Genomic DNA, 16,568 nt, shown 5'->3' on the forward strand with positions numbered 1-16,568 from the left:
ATAACTCACTGAAAATGTCTGTGTTGATGTGTGTGGCATCTGTGGAAAGAGTAAGTTTTCATGTTAGAGATTGGGAAAGGCATTAAAAATTAATCTGCCCCATCATAATGCTGTTAGATAAATCTGTGGCATGGCCGCACTTGGAATGCTTCATACAGTTCTGGTTGCCACACCTCAAAAGCATATTGTAGAGCTAGGAAAAGTACGGAGAAGGTCAACCCAATTGATCAAGGGTTTGAGCAACTAGTGATGTTGGTTTTTAGAAATTTTGCATATGTAAACTAGAGTAATTTGCATAAGGAAATGTTCTGATGCCCTACAGAATAATCTAGTTTAGCTCTTTTATTTTACTTGTATTCAATAGACAAAATCAAAACTGCCGAACTTGCCTAATGATTTATTTACAGTTAGCATCTATTCATCGTTACTTTAAGAAATGGAAAAATTTCCACAGATTTTTAGTTTATTTTTTATCTAGAAAATGTCCCTTTCCATCTTATTGGTAGAACCTTTCCCCATGTGAAACCTTTACAATATTTGAGGCTTTTTAGTTTAGACGTGGTAAGTAAGAGTGGACTGATAGAGCTATAAAAAGTTATGCTGAGAGTGTGGATAGAGATAAGTTTTTTCTCTCACACACCCATCATACTAAATCCCAGGTGTCATCAAATAAAGATGAAGCCAAGCTTATCGGTGTGATTTAAATTGAGTGTGACATTGCAGTATATTGGTCAAAAAGCCGCAGTTCCATAAAGAAGGTAAAGGACCCCTGGATGGTTAAGTCCAGTTGAATTCTCTTGAACTGCTAGGTGGGCAGGGACAAAGCAACGGGAGCTTACCCTGTTGCACGGATTCAAACTGCCAACCTTGCGATCGGCAAGCTTAAGAGGCTCAGTGGTTTAGACCACTGCGCCATTCATGTCCCTATGCAACAGACACTGCTGTGTGAAATGAAGGTTAAAAAATGTAACAGGAGAGCTAGCATAATAGTCAGGAAAACTCACGTAATAAACGCTATATCTGAATGCACCCCTGATCAACACGCCTGTGTTCCATCCTGAGTGTGATCTGTTAGATGTAGACTGTGGCTAAGGAGGCAAAGGGAAGAAATGTTTTGTCACTTCACTTACTGAACACGAAAACAATGTTCTTCCCACATATTCTTTAAAATGAACTCTGGGTTAATCCTCTAGAGCCATTCATATTGTCATATCCGGATAGGTTTCCCTTTAAATCTCTTATGATGAAGTAGAACTACTCTCATTATCCAACTACTTTAATAGGCTTCCTGCTCAGAACATGTGCCAAACTGTCCTGGTAGCTTCCAGTCAGGGTAGCTTCCAGTTTTGAAGGATAATAATCCCACTAGTTTGAAAACCTCTGAGGTGTGAGAACTCCACAGGTTCTCTCCCCTGCCTTTTCCTCACAGATAATGAAGCAAAATATTTCCTTTTTCTAGTTTGTGTTTTAAAGTGCCGTTGCCCGTCTTCCGCTTTCTACCAAACTGTGAGTACAGTATCGAAGAAGCTGTTTTGTTTGTATGTTTTAAGGGTTTTTAGAAAGCATGTTGACCTTTACCTTTCAAAAAGGCCGAGATACCTCCGAATCAGTGACCTTTTGACGCCATAAGAAGTAACATTTTTGTCTCCCATATATCCAGTTTTAGGGGTCACTCAGTGTGCCGTACGTTGTAGTTGTGGAACTCTCCAGTTGCCCACCCATAGTACTTCCAGGTCACCTCTCCCTCTCCCTAGTTGACCTAGTTTTGCTTACTAAGAAAATAATGTTCCTCTAGGTGACCTTCTTGTCGAGTATTCATCATTTGCTTGCATAAAGCTGTTTCAAAGGTTAAGCAACGCCTGCTCTTTCTTGATAATTTATTCTGATTTGCATGCAAAGAGGTTATGAGTATTCCCATCAATTGGTCATTTATTCCACGCTTTTTAATAATTCTCCCCGCCGTGTTCCCAACAGCAAAAAGCCAGTTTACTGTTGTTGTTGTTGCTGCTGCTACTCTTTGTTTGTTTGTTTTTTTAAAAAAGTGTTGTTTTTTTGGAGTGGCGGAGCACTTTAATTGCACAAATTTAATTTTCCAGCTGAATCCCTCCTGCAAAATATTGACAATCTGGAGGCAACCGTGTTACATTTTAAACGCTTATTTGCATGCTCAACCAGAGTAAATGGCAGATTCCCCCTTCCCAAGTTTTCATTGCAAGCTTGCATGTGGAACAGTGAGTCATACGTAGCCATGCTAATGATTGAGAGGCATGGCGCCTCAGGGTGATGCCTAGTCTTGATTGATTGATTTAACCCAGAATAAAAGAGCGTGATACAAAGTGTTTATCCTGGGCTCGTTCTTGTGTCCTACTGCTCCTATTTCACTAAATCCCACGGATCAGCAACATTCTGCCCCAGCCCCGTTCTCTTAACACAGATGCATATATTAACAATGGACTTCCCTTCTCTTCATGTAGGAGCCTGGATCTGTTGCTAGGGGGATTCTGGAGGGAGGGAGAGCCTATTGCAGTGAGATGCTCCACAACGACTGCCCTGCTGCATTTGCCATAAGCTAAACAGGTGTAAATGACTCTGCCAACAATTTATAAGGCATTATGAGAATGCGTGCTGTCATGTTCACCTCATGGCAGCCTGACTTTTGTTCTGCTTTCTTGTTCTGTTCTAGGAAAGCCTCGGCTTTCGTTCGTTCGACAAAAGAAATATTTGTGGTTATTGTCAACCTCACCCCCCTCCCACATCAAGATGCGTTTTAAAAAATTCAGAGACTTCATGTGTCACTCAGTATCCTCTCTTAATGCTTCGTTTATGTGCCTCCAGGTTGTTGTTGATGTTCGCAGTAGTAGTAGTAGTAATAATATGATGTAGTATTTATGTGGTATATTTCAATAGCTCAAAGCACATTTTTCTTGCACATTCACCTCAGCAGTCTCGGGTTATAGTGTTTGGCTGTAACTCCTCCGAGGGAATCACAAGGCACACAGCACCTGTTTCTTCCACCCCAGCTCCCTCTTGCCACTCTTCTGTTTCTTTCATAGACTTGCCACTCTTTCCCTTCCTTTGCTGACCCTGGTGAGGATCCCTGGGGACTTCCTACTTTGGGGAGTGAGCTGCTGTCACTGCCACCCTAGCCATTGGGGATAGACTGCATCAGAAAGGGGTGGGGTGGGTGGGTGGGGGGAGACCAGCTCTTCTCGTCCCACCTGCACACAAGCTTCCTTTAATTCTTCTTATGTTCTTATTTATTGAATCGTCTGTTTCACTCAGTCTGAAATAAGACACCCTGCTTCACACCTGAGGGTGTTCTTTCCCTGGCATTGAACTCCGATAAAGCCTCCTGCTGGTCTAAATGGAGAACACAGAGGGGAATTTGAGCTAGCCTACTGTACAAAGTAGGTGTGGGTTAAACCACAGAGCCTAGGACTTGCCGATCAGAAGGTTGGTGGTTCGAATCCCCGCGACAGGGTGAGCTCCTGTTTCTCGGTCCCTGCTCCTGCCAACCTAGCAGTTCAAAAGCACATCAAAGTGCAAGTAAATAAATAGGTACCACTCCGGCGGAAAGGTAAACGGAGTTTCCGTGCGCTGCTCTGGTGCGCCAGAAGCGGCTTAGTCATGCAGGCCACATGACCCATAAGCTGTACGCCGGCTCCCTCGGCCAATAAAGCGAGATCAGCGCCGCAACCTCACGACTGGACCTAATGGTCAGGGGTCCCTTTACCTTTACCTTACAGTACAAAGTTAGCATTTGCATTTGTTGCGCCACCCACTTTCATCTTTGGCTCCACCCACCCATTATCTGGCCCTTGGAAGATTTTCCAGAAGGAAATGGGGCCCTCAGGGTGCAAAAGTGCCTCACCCTTGACTGAAGCCTGTCAGTTAACTATGAAGTTGTTGTGCATTGTGCAGGAAGGGTCATAGGTGTAAACCCCCAGAGTATCTAGGGCATCTAGACTGCTGGCAGTGGCAAACACCAGGATGATCTGGAATTATTGGGGGTACAGTGGTACCTCTACTTCCTAGCACCTCTGGTTATGTATCCTTCTGGATACGCATGCGGTAAGCCCGGAAGTATTTGTCCGGGTTTCGCCGCATGCGCAGAAGCGCTCTACTGTGCTGTGCACATGCGCAGAACAGGCACCTCTGATTGCAAAAACCTCAGGATCCAACCGTAGCTCCCATCCACAACCAGAGGTACCGCTGTATTTTCACACTACCTAGAAACCTGAATGTCATTTAAAAAAACAAAAAATCTGAAAATGGATTCCCCCCCACCCTGCACTTGGCGGTCGAAAAACAGAATGCAAACTATGCCTGTAGTAGTGGCCAGACTCTTATCAGTGGAAAGAAGATAAAAGTCTGGGGTTATCAGACAATGCCATTTGGTAAGAATAAGTCCTGCTTTAATACTTCCTTCACTGGTTGATAGTGACTGTTCTGCTGTGCGACACTCTCAGGAAGCGTGATCATAGGTCCGGGATCCAAGGATTGTAACATGAAGCAGTATTTTTTTAAAAAAATATACAGGCTGAAAGTGGGCAGGGGTCAACTGATGATGGGTCCTTGAGATCTTCAAATGAACACAGCCTGGTTAACTAGCAGGGCAGAGCAAACCAAGACATGACAAGTCTTGGATCTCCAGATGTACCAGTAGACTTTGGGCGCCCCCTTCTGTTTTTGTGCTAGAAATGTGATATTTAGGTTTTGCTTCTGAGCGTTGAAAGTGTGGTTTTTTACAAAAAGGGATATATGCAGCAGGCTTGAATACTTTTTCTGAGTCCAGATGCTTTTTATAGTGAGCTGTTTTAAGCAGAATAGCATTGTTGTTTTTTTACGATACAATTCTAGGACATGGTGTTCTTGTAACCTGAGGTGGTTTTCCAGGACCGTTTCTCAAACGTCCGTATCATAAATCTAAAACGGAATGTAATACTAAAATTAAGAGTAATGCCATTTTATACAGGGTTGTGGGTTTTTTAAACTGTACAGTAGATGTAACATCTGCTAGCACTTGGTCTGCAGGAAACTTTGGATTTGTTGTGGTTATTCACAGTTTAGAATTTTCTAACAACATTGCTTCTAAAGTAGAAGTTATCAAATTGCAAATGTGCTAAAGGAAGAAAGGTAGACTGGTGACCAGCATTAAAAATTCAGATATATAAGCTATGTTCCAAATGGCTCCTTAAATCAGGGTTACAGTCGCCTAAACAGAATGCCTAGTTGCCATTTTAGGACCAGACGGCTGAAAAGTCATATTTTTCAATATAACTTTTTGGTTCCTGAAATTCATTCTGATTGGATAGAATTCTACAGGATCTGTTGCTAGTGTGTGAAAACAGGCAAGATCCAAGGATCCCCAAGCATGCACTTCCAGATGGTGGAGACGTCAAGTGCCCATCGTGGCACCTAGGAATCATCACTTGGTTGCAAGTGGCTGATAGCCAGCGCCTGGCGAATATCGAACACTGCTAGAAACCAATTTGCAAGTAGATATTACCATTTATTGTCCTTGCAAGCATGGCACTGTTATGTGTCACAGTAGTGGAGGGGCAAGGAACTGGACCTGACCAACAGAATACATTGTTATTCCCCCCAGCCTAGAACCAAGTTTGACAGTTGAGTGGGACTGCAGCACCTACCGATCACATGATGTTACAGTAACATTAGGTGACATGTTTTTGCCCACGAGGTTTGAAATCAAACAGCAGACAAAGTCACAGCCTGCAACATGACAGCAATCAGCTGATGGTTGGGTCTTGTGAATCACTATGCACAGGGCTTTTGAAGACCCAGCCATAAACTGATGGTCGGTGTCTGGCCAAACCTCTTTTACCTGGCCCACACCTGACATCAGGTGTAGGGCAGGTGAGCTTGTCTACAATGGCCTGCAGTCAAGAGTTTTTTTCCCCATTGTTATAGCAGAGCAATATTCTGTTTGCATTCACCGCTGATCTTCAGATACTATTATTTAGAATGCAAGAGTTTGCATGTCCATTTTGTTTCAGTGGGACTTACATAGAATTCCACCCAGAGATTGCACTTGTAAAAAATAATAATAATCTTTTAAGAAATCGGCACCAATGAATGCAGCAAGAAGCTGCTCTTCATCTGTGGTTCCAGCTTGCACTTCTGCAACTCAGTAGGCGGGCAAGGGAGAAGCATAGCCAGTGAGAAGAACCACAGACTCAGACTGTGAATGAAAGAAATTAAACACTTTATTGATATATAATGAATGGGAAGCAACTGATGTGCTCAAAGCAATTTGCAAAACACAGCAATTCAAAATAGAAGAAAGTACCAGGCAATTCAAATAAGAAAAAAGAATGTGGAGTGATTGACAAAGCAAGTACTAATTAAGCAATTAGTAATAAAGCGATTTCAAACATACTGATTTCTAGACCCCTTCCTTATTTTAACTCCCATCTAATTTGATTCCAGAACACCACAGCGTTTCCCCATAGCCCCCAATCCAGAGTGGTGTGTCTAAGGATGCTTCCAACAGGGTCAAGCAAAACACACAAAAAATGTGGTGAGATGAAACAACCCATGGGAGTCCAGCAAGTTTGGAATGAACATTTGGAAAACAGCAAATCTAGGGTAAAACAGAACCCCAGTAAAAACTGGACTGCTCCTACAACTAGTGCAGGCATAAATGAACCCTATAAGAGCTTCATTTTTCATCCGCCAAACATTTTTCCTTGTAATTATCAGAGAGGGAACCAGATCTCTGCATCAGTTTGGAACTGAGTCCAAAGGTGGAAATCCTCTGTCTTCTGTACAGGCTCAGGATTCTCCAGAAAAAAATAATCCTTGCTGTAAGCTTCTTGTGCTGTACCAACCTACTTAATGTGGCCAGCACTGCACTTAAATTTTCAAATCCATTCTTTTAAAAAAATCACCACCACAAAAGCAGCAGAAACTTGCCCCTACCCCTCAGTTTTCATGAGAATATTTTATGGAAAGTGGTTTAGGGGAGAGGGGGTTTCATCCCAGTGTAAATAACAGCAAACCTCTCTCTCAAGAAAACAAAAACCAAGCATATTTTGACTCCTGCGCCTACTGTGTTCTTTACACATTCATTCCTTGTCCAAGTGCCAAGATACCACACAGGAAATCAGTTCTCAGCAGAAGTTGCTCACAGCTTGCTTACGAAGAGCCTGGGTTTCTTGTCACTGATGCTTCTCATTTTATTCCCTCACTTGCTCCCTTCATGTGTGCTGACTACAGTGGTTCTTGGAGCCCAGCAGGAAGGGGTCGATGCTTACTTCCAAGTAAACATGCAGATGATTGTACTACACGATTACTCTTGTCGGTTACTCACCTGAATGTCCTTTCCTCTGACTTTATAGACTCCCACGATGCCGTCTTGCGATTCAACTCTGCTCCAACAAACGGATATGAGAAAGATGTCGGAAATAAAACGACCATGCGCATCATTAATTCCCAAGTAAGGCACTTGAACATCTGCATACTTGTATTGTTTTCCGTATGTCGCAACTCCTCCTAGAACTGAACCAGAAATCCTGGGGAATTCTGCTTTCATTTTAAATAACAGGCTCCAGCTTTCACCATTGCTGGGAACTGTTAACGTGGCCAGCAGTGCTTCCTAAAGATTACATAACAAGGGGAGGAGAGAGGTGATGGATTAGGTGCTATAACTCCTTGTCTTTTGTCCCTCTCCCTTGCCTCCAGAGGGTTCCCAAACTGTGGTCCATGGGCTACCAGTGGCCCACAAGCTTTTTATTCAGGTGGTTGCTGGTGTGTTTGGATTTGTAGTTTTAGACAGAGTATCCATCGTATTAGGGACGCAGGTGGCACTGTGGATTAAACCACAGAGCCTAGGACTTGCCGATCAGAAAGTCGACGATTCAAATCCCTGCGAGGGGGTGAGCTCCCGTTGCTCAATCCCTGCTCCTGCCAACCTAGCAGTTCGAAAGCACGTCAAAGTACCAGTAGATAAATAGGTACCGTTCCAACGGGAAGCTAAACGGTGTTTCCGTGCGCTGCTCTGGTTCTCCAGAAGCGGCTTAGTCATGCTGGCCACATGACCCGGAAGCTGTACGCCGGCTCCCTCGGCCAATAAAGCGAGATGAGCGCCGCAACCCCAGAGTCGGTCACGACTGGACCTAATGTTCAGGGGTCCCTTTACCTCCCCCCCCAAGTGAATTTTTATTGTTTACCTTACATATTATTTTCCAACAAATTGTAATAACACCATACATTCCCTTTGACTCTGCCGAGTCGCGACCCCCCTCCCTCCCCACAACTGGTATATTTATCCTCTTTCCATCACGCACATCATTCTCATATTAGTACTATTATACATTGGAGGTATTATGTCAATCCTGCTAGTGTCTTGACCTCTTTACAATTCTTCTTTAAATATTCAATAAATTTACTCCAGTTATTTTGGTATCTTTGATCTCCCTGGTCCCGGATCCTCCCTGACAGTTTGGCAACTTCTGCATATTCTGTCAACTTCGCCTGCCACTCCTGAATAGTTGGTATATCTTGTACTTTCCATCTTTGGGCCGGAAGGGTCCTCCATGCTACAAGGGTCCCTTTACCTTTATCCATCATATTAAATATTTTCATTGATTTTTATTTTCATTTTCATTGTTTCTTTTATTATATTTCATTTTATTGTGTTGCAGTGTGAATTATATGGGGTTCAAATAGCAATACAATAAACCACACTAGATAAAAAATAAAAGAAGCAATAAAAGTGCAATAAGATATCATACAGTACCTTGCTAGTTCCGCTGGCAGTGCATGAGACTCTTCATCTCAGGGTGGTCGTGGGTTTGAGCCCCACGTTGGGCAAAAGATTCTTTCCTTGCAGGGGGGTTGGAGGACTCAATGACCCTCGTGATCCAACTCTATGATCCTGTTATTGCAATTGCTACAACAGGGAGACAAATCATTAATTGGTCCGCCAAGACCCTCAGAAATGTTCAAGTGGCCTGTTGAGAAAAACATTTGCAAACTCTTGGTCTAAGCCTCTCCTAATTCTTTTTTTGTAGTTTTATATGATACAATATTTATTTATTAGGCTTCTTACTTGTCCTTCCCAGGGCAGGTCACAGCTACCTAAAAATGCAACATTAATATAAGATGAAATAGTCTACAATCTACAAAAGAAATGCAGTAATGTTGCACAGTTATGGTGATAACATGTTCAACTGAGGTGGTTGATAGTGCAAAACAACAACAACAAATAAGCAAGGCATGGGAGGTGGAAACAATATAGATGAGGTGTTTGACAAAGTCGCGTGAAGGAAGCACACACACAACCTGTCCATCTATATACATGTATGTACAGTGGTACCTCGGTTGTCGAATGTAAACCGTTCCGGAAGACCGTTCGACTTCCAAAATGTTTGACAAACGAGGTGCAAAGGTCAATGGAGAAAATTGAAAAATTCGGTTGTCGGATGTAAACTGTTCCGGAAGACCGTTCAACTTCCAAAATGTTTGACAAACGAGGTGCAAAGGTCAATGGAGAAAATTGAAAAATTCGGTTGTCGAATGTAAACTGTTCCAGAAGACTTTTCAACTTCCAAAATGTTTGACAAACGAGGTGCAAAGGTCAATGGAGAAAATTGAAAAATTCGGTTGTCGAATGTAAACTGTTCCAGAAGACTTTTCAACTTCCAAAATGTTTGACAAACGAGGTGCAAAGGTCAATGGAGAAAATTGAAAAATTCGGTTGTCGAATGTAAACTGTTCCAGAAGACTTTTCAACTTCCAAAATGTTTGACAAACGAGGTGCAAAGGTCAATGGAGAAAATTGAAAAATTCGGTTGTCGAATGTAAACTGTTCCGGAAGACCGTTCAACTTCCAAAATGTTTGACAAACGAGGTGCAATGGAGAAAATTGAAAAAAATCTGCAGCAGAAGCCGTTCGACTTCCGAGGCAATTACTTCTGATAGATTAGATAGATAGATAGATAGATAGATAGATGATAGATAGATAGATAGATAGATAGATAGATAGATAGATGATAGATAGATAGATAGATAGATAGATAGATAGATAGATAGATGATAGATGATAGATGGCTGGATAGATAGATAGATAGATAGATAGATAGATAGATAGATAGATTGATAGATGATAGATAGATAGATAGATAGATAGATAGATAGATAGATGATAGATAGATATGCAGTGCCCTCTTGTGGTGGACACATTGTATGTTAATTTGTAAGGACAGTATTTTGATTTTTCGTTTCCTTATCTTTGAATTGAGGACAATAACAACGTGTGTCTCACAGTACGTCCATCCAATAATTCTTTTAGTGTGGTAGGTGCATGATGGGCACAGCAGAACACATGTTCCATGCCTACCACTCTATGTCATCACGAAAGTATAGCCAGAGACATTTGGTCAAATTTAACAAAAAGCACCTGGAGAGAAATTGCTTTCCTCTTCTCTTCTCCTGCCCCCCTCAGCAATATATCTCAGCTTCGATAGCCTACATATCGTAGGGGTATTTAAAATGAGTGCCGTCATTTCATCCTCTTCCTTTGCTCTTCAAAATATGGCAACTCTACACTGCAGGGATGGAGAATTTTCGACCCAGGGCTGATTGTGGCCCTCTAGGCTCTTCTGTCCTGTCCTCAGAACTTTCCCCAAGTTATACCCCCCCCCCCCAAAAAAAGGCTGAGGGTTTTTTAAGGGGGGGTAGTATGTTGAGAGGTAATGCCATCTCTTGATCTTATGAGGGTGTTTCATAATCATTTGGTAATGTTTTCAATACGTGTGTTTGTGTGTGTTTTGTATTTTGCAGATTCTTACCAATCCTAAGCACCAGTTCACTGACAACCCCTTATATAAAGATGTTACTCTAGTCGCTTGGGATCCTGCACCCTATTCTGCAGATCTGACTGTGGTAAGTCAGCAGCCAGGATGAGTTCGGCACCCGCTGCAACCTCCTCATTTAAAAGCAACTAGGTTCAACAATGCCCTTTTTCAAACTAATTTTTTTTCCCCTTCCAGTAGCACCTTAAAGACCAACTAAGTTAGTTCTTGGTATGAGCTTTCGTGTGCATGCACACTTCTTCAGATATCTGAAGAAGTATCTGAAGAAGTGTGCATGCACACGAAAGCTCATACCAAGAACTAACTTAGTTGGTCTTTAAGGTGCTACTGGAAGGGAAAAACATTTTGTTTTGACTATGGCAGACCAACACGGCTACCTATCTGTAACTTTTTCAAACTGTGAGAGTGTTCCCAGGTCACAGATTTCCCATCGCAGGAAGCCTAAAACTAGGAAGTACTACAGAGGAATGGCTGCTTCGCTACTGTTTAGCGCTGCTCTCACCGACTTGAGCCAGCACAATAAATCTAAAAATGGTTTTGCTTCCGAACTGAAACAAACCAAATTCCTACTCCATGTCTAGATGAGAGATACGTTATCATGAAATCCACCCTAATCAGAGCACATTAAGTATTTGAACGAACTTGTGTTGTCGTTTTAGGAGCTTAACTATGGAACAAGCAGTAAAGAATGGGAAATAACCCAATAAACGGACTCAACCTATCTGCCTTCTTTTTCCACCTGCAATCTTGACTAGCAGATAATTCCTGCTCCTTTTTAATCGGCTCCCTTAACTGTCTCTTCACAACAGACGCTCCCTGCCTATCAATCCCTCTCTCACCATTTCCATCTAACTCTCCTGCTGCCCTTTTTATTCTTCTCCACAGCTTTTTGGATATAATATGCCAGTTGATATTATACATGGGAGCAGCAGAATGTATTGCTATAATTTCTGCAGTTTACAGGGGAGCAGAGAGTAACACACCCACCCACACCCACACAGAGTTTGTGTGTTTAAAATTTATTGCGGAATTAATTTTTTGCCAGCTTTATTATAAATATTTCATCTCTTGACACTAGAGGGAGCCGTCTTATTGCAGAGAACACAGGAAACTGCCTTATAGCTGCCCTGGGTGGCTAGGGAAACCCAGCCAGATGGGCAGGATATAATTAATAAAATTATTATTATTATACCGAGTCAGATCATTGGTCTATCTAGCTCAACATTGCCTGGACTGATCGGCAGCATCTGTCCAGGGTTTCAGGCAGGAGACATTATTTGGCCTAACTGGAGACGTTGGTGGCCTTTGGCATGCAAAACAGATGATCTACCACTTGAGCTACGTGACCAGTGTCTGCAAGTTTTTCCTGTTACTATGGCCTTGCACAACCTTCCTTCCTTGTAGCACCTTCAAGTCCTCCCACCTCCCTGTCCCCACATCACCTGGTGCTTGTTAACTCAGTCATCCTGATCTAAGTGCCTGGCCACCTGTGATTATCTTCCTTCTCTTCTCTCTGCCAAAATTCATTTCTGTAGCTCAAGTGCTGCCACCGGCATACCTTATGAAAATTTAAGTTTGCAGGAGTTTAAATAATGCAAACAACTTGCGGGAGTTGTAAACATGCAAAGAAATCTGGAGTAACTGTGTTGCACTTGGGCTTTTTGTTTTCTTATTGTGTGAGTGGGGTATGGGGCCTGCACATAGATTTATGGAAAGCAAAAGGGGGAGTCCTGTCCTAGCTGGGAGTAAAATGCTGCAGCACAATTCCTGTACGTATCATCCCACTGCCTGCAAGCCTATTACACCCTTGTGCAAATTAATTGAAACAAACAATGTAGTTTATTGTACACAGCTCACATCTACATGTACAAAACTCACATATACGTACATTAGTAACGGATATGACCTCTGTTATTTTTAAGCAGCATTTGAACACGGTTTGGCATGGAGTCTACTAGTTTCGAACAGTCACTGTGGATTTTCGGATCCCTGTACCACACTTGAATCAGCGCCTGAATGAGCTTCTCCATAGTCATACAGTCTAGAGCACGGAGGTGACGTTTGCATATGGCCCACAAATTCTCAATGGGATTTACGTCCAGGGAATTCCCTGGCCAATCATGTACCTGTATTTGCAGTTCTGGCATGAATTTCTTCACCACTTTCGATGTGTGACAGAGGGCTAAGTCCTCCTGCAATATCCCAGTACCGTCAGGATACCTCTTTTCCAGCTCTGGAATAACTTTCTTTCGTAGAACCTCAATATATTGTGGCGAGCGCATCATTCCTTCTATCGGCTGCAGGCTTCTGACACCATAATGATCAACTGACTTTTCGTGTTTGTTTTGAGTACAGGATTACGAGTAAGATAGAAAACATGCTTTGTTTCAGTTAATTTGCACAATCCAATGTGCCCAGCATAGCTTTTGTGACATCCAGCAGAAAGACCTGTACCCAGAGCATGGACTAAGCATGGTACAGTCCTGCCCACAACTGGTTTAAACCCACCCTAGAGAGTTAACTCCCTTTTACCTGCCGTCACATAGCAGGGACACATTGGCTAGGTTTCACCACATAGCAGAACGTTCTCATTCCGAGAGCTGCCTGATGGTTCTCCCAGCTTGTTTGCCATGGGAAAGCTTCACATAAGATTTGGAGTTTTGTCTGCCAAGCTCTAATTCTTCCCAGAGAAGAGGTTGGTAACTTGGCGCCTTGTGGATGTTGTTGAACTGCAACTCCCATCATCTCCAGCTCCTGGATGTTCTAACAAGGGCTGATGGGAGTTGGAGTTCAGCAACATCCGGAGGAATGCAGATTGGCTGCACCTACCTTAGTGGCAAAGCCCAGTTCTTTGTCATCTAAAAGTCAACTGTAGAGCACGCCCAGATATTTGTTGGGATTGATTAGCAGGCATTGGAAACTGTATCAGTTCTGCTGCTCTATCTAAACTGACTGCGACATCAGGGCACCCTAACACATGCTAGTAAGAGTTGAAGAAATCCATATCCACTTTCTTCTATGCCTTGAAGGTGTGTTTTTATATCCACAGGGAGCTGGCAAATGTGATGCTTTAGATGCAGGTTGGTATGTGTTTAGCACTCCCTAGAAAATGTCTGGGTTTTTTCTTTGTTTTTTGTTTTCTCCTACCAGTGGTTTAAGCAGCCAGACTACAACTTGTTTACTCCCTATGCACTGCATCGCAGGAGGAATCCTAAACAGCCATTTTACATTCTCCACCCCAAATTTATATGGCAGCTCTGGGATATCATTCAGGAGAACACCAAGGAAAAGATACAACCCAACCCTCCTTCTTCAGGTTTCATTGGTAGGTGTGTTTATCAGTAGATTTCTTCATTAGCTGCGTCTGTAGAGTATATGCTGAAGTTTAGCATGTGCGGCTTGACTGTGGTGGTAATGAAATTTGATTTGGAGATGGATGGAAGAAGGCATGCTGTTTAACACATAAGTACCATATATACTATTAAACAAAGGGACGCAGGTGGCGCTGTGGGTAAAACCTCAGCGCCTAGGACTTGCCGATCACATGGTCGGTGGTTCGAATCCCCGCGGTGGGGTGCGCTCCCGTCGTTCGGTCCCAGCACCTGCCAACCTAGCAGTTCGAAAGCACCCCTGGGTGCAAGTAGATAAATAGGGGCCGCTTACCAGCGGGAAGGTAAACGGCATTCGTGTGCTGCGCTGGCTCGCCAGATGCAGCTTGTCACGCTGGCCACGTGACCCGGAAGTGTCTGCGGACAGCGCTGGCCCCCAGCCTATAGAGTGAGATGAGCGCACAACCCTAGAGTCTGGCAAGACTGGCCCGTACGGGCAGGGGTACCTTTACCTTTATACTATTAAACGCACATGTCTTATGAACTTTCCAGGATTGTGTATCTGCAGGACTTGGAAGAAACAAAGCTTTGTCTAAAACCATTTATTACTAAAGTATACTCCAAAATTTATATAAGCAATAAACACAGAAGGCATCATTTTAACCAGGTCAAAGTCTACTACTATAACCAATATTCCAGCAGCAGGTTCTTTGTGGAGCTGGAGTTACAAAACAGTCTTCATTTTATGACCTGTGCTGTACCGGTGCCTTGAAAATGTCTTGTGTGTTCGGAATGTGAAACACTGATCAGAGGGAACTGTGCATTGTCCTAAATTGCGCAGGTATGGCTACGACTTGCTTGGGTTCAGTTGTGCCTAATTGGGGGTATGAATGGAATGTGTTGGCACAGCAAGGTGAAATTGTGACTTGTGACCTCATCTGACACTGGGGACACTACAGTGATAGGTGCGACAAAAGCCCAACAGGACGCTTTGAATATACAAGCCATATTCAGAGGAACAAAACACAAACCTGTGATAAGAGCACAGAATGGCTTTTACACACCTGCTTTTCCTAGCTCTTGGCTCTGAACTGCAGGGTCTTTTTACAACTCTCTGGCCCTGATCCAAATCTACATAGCAGTGCACAAGTAGCTCCAATCAGATAACACTGTTAAGCACAGAGGAACCAAACCTAGCTGTTCCCCCAATTCCTCATCTGAAACATTTGAGTGGTAATATTTGGAATATCTTAACTGGGGCAGCGTATTGGATAGTAGAAGTGAGCATACAACAGTTGTATCTACCCCGGATTCAGATCCCTAGCTGGATGGAGAGTTGAGTATAAAAGGGAGATAGACGCAGGAATCAGACTTAACGAAAAATAAAGGTAAAAACTGAAAGCAAACATTTGATGCTTGTGTCACCACTGAATATGAAACATACACCACATCAATAGCCAGATAACCATGTAATGCGCTTGAAAGTGGAAATTGTATAACTGTTTATTTGAGAGATGAGTGTCGAGGGCAAAGTCATACATCAGCATCTGATGCTATCAGTCAGCATAAATGTTTCAGGGATGAATTTTTCAGTGTGACTATACATCACCAAATCTCACAGAAGATTGCTGATTCAAGCTAATGCTGGCGGACTGGAATAGCTGATGTTGTGAATGCCAAGGGGTGTAAATTAGAGAAGATTCTGCTGGGTTATTTGCAATACTAAAACCTTACATTTATGAACGAATATTCTCGGTGGCAAATTTCGGCATAAGTGAATGAAATAAATGAGGACTTGTCATAATGCGACAGACCTTTATTTTCAATAATACACACACACACAGAGACACGGAAGGATGTTAAAACTGACCTATTTTCAAATGAGCTTGAAACTGCCTTTTTGTTAAAAGGCCACGGGGGGGGGTCATTATTTATTGTGGATGAAATAAAAATAAAAGTTCAGCCCATGTCCGAATTCACTGGATAACTCAGGCTCATTCACATCCGTGGTCTAGATAGCAAAACTCACTTTCAATGGCATGTGATGCTTAGTGGACACCGTGCTTATCTCTAGTCAGGACCAGAAATGCTAAATACCCTCATCCTGGACTTGAAAAGTGAAAGCAGGTCATAGCTGCCAATTCCGGAAACATTGGGATTGTGGGAGCTGGCCACATCTCTTATTATAAAACAGTGATAGGTTTTGAGGGGAAGCTTTTCAGATGGCTAGGAGGTGACAAGTAGGAATGAGGAACGATATGCCACTGTGCACTCTTTACTTGTTTGTCCACACGCCCAGAGTGTGTGAAGTGTGTAGAGCCAGAGGAGGACTAATGTATCACCAGATGCCCAAGTTACATACCACACAGAGGCGTTCTCATAAAGCCATGGAGCTCATTCG

General features: G+C 42.9%; 1 protein-coding gene across 3 annotated transcripts in view; it reads left to right on the plus strand.

The window, feature by feature from the left end:
- Positions 1-16,568, plus strand: part of ST6GAL2 (ST6 beta-galactoside alpha-2,6-sialyltransferase 2) — a 54,112-nt gene that overhangs the window by 14,985 nt on the left and 22,559 nt on the right. For all 3 annotated transcript variants that reach the window (XM_081907393.1, XM_081907392.1, XM_081907394.1), the window contains 3 exons: positions 7,362-7,459; positions 10,807-10,908; positions 13,989-14,163. In XM_081907393.1, coding sequence (XP_081763519.1) covers positions 7,362-7,459; positions 10,807-10,908; positions 13,989-14,163 — 375 coding nt within the window. The remainder of the gene's footprint in view (positions 1-7,361; positions 7,460-10,806; positions 10,909-13,988; positions 14,164-16,568) is intronic.

The sequence above is a fragment of the Podarcis melisellensis genome, assembly GCF_964234715.1.
Source record: "Podarcis melisellensis genome assembly, chromosome: 4".
Lineage (NCBI taxonomy): Eukaryota > Metazoa > Chordata > Lepidosauria > Squamata > Lacertidae > Podarcis > Podarcis melisellensis.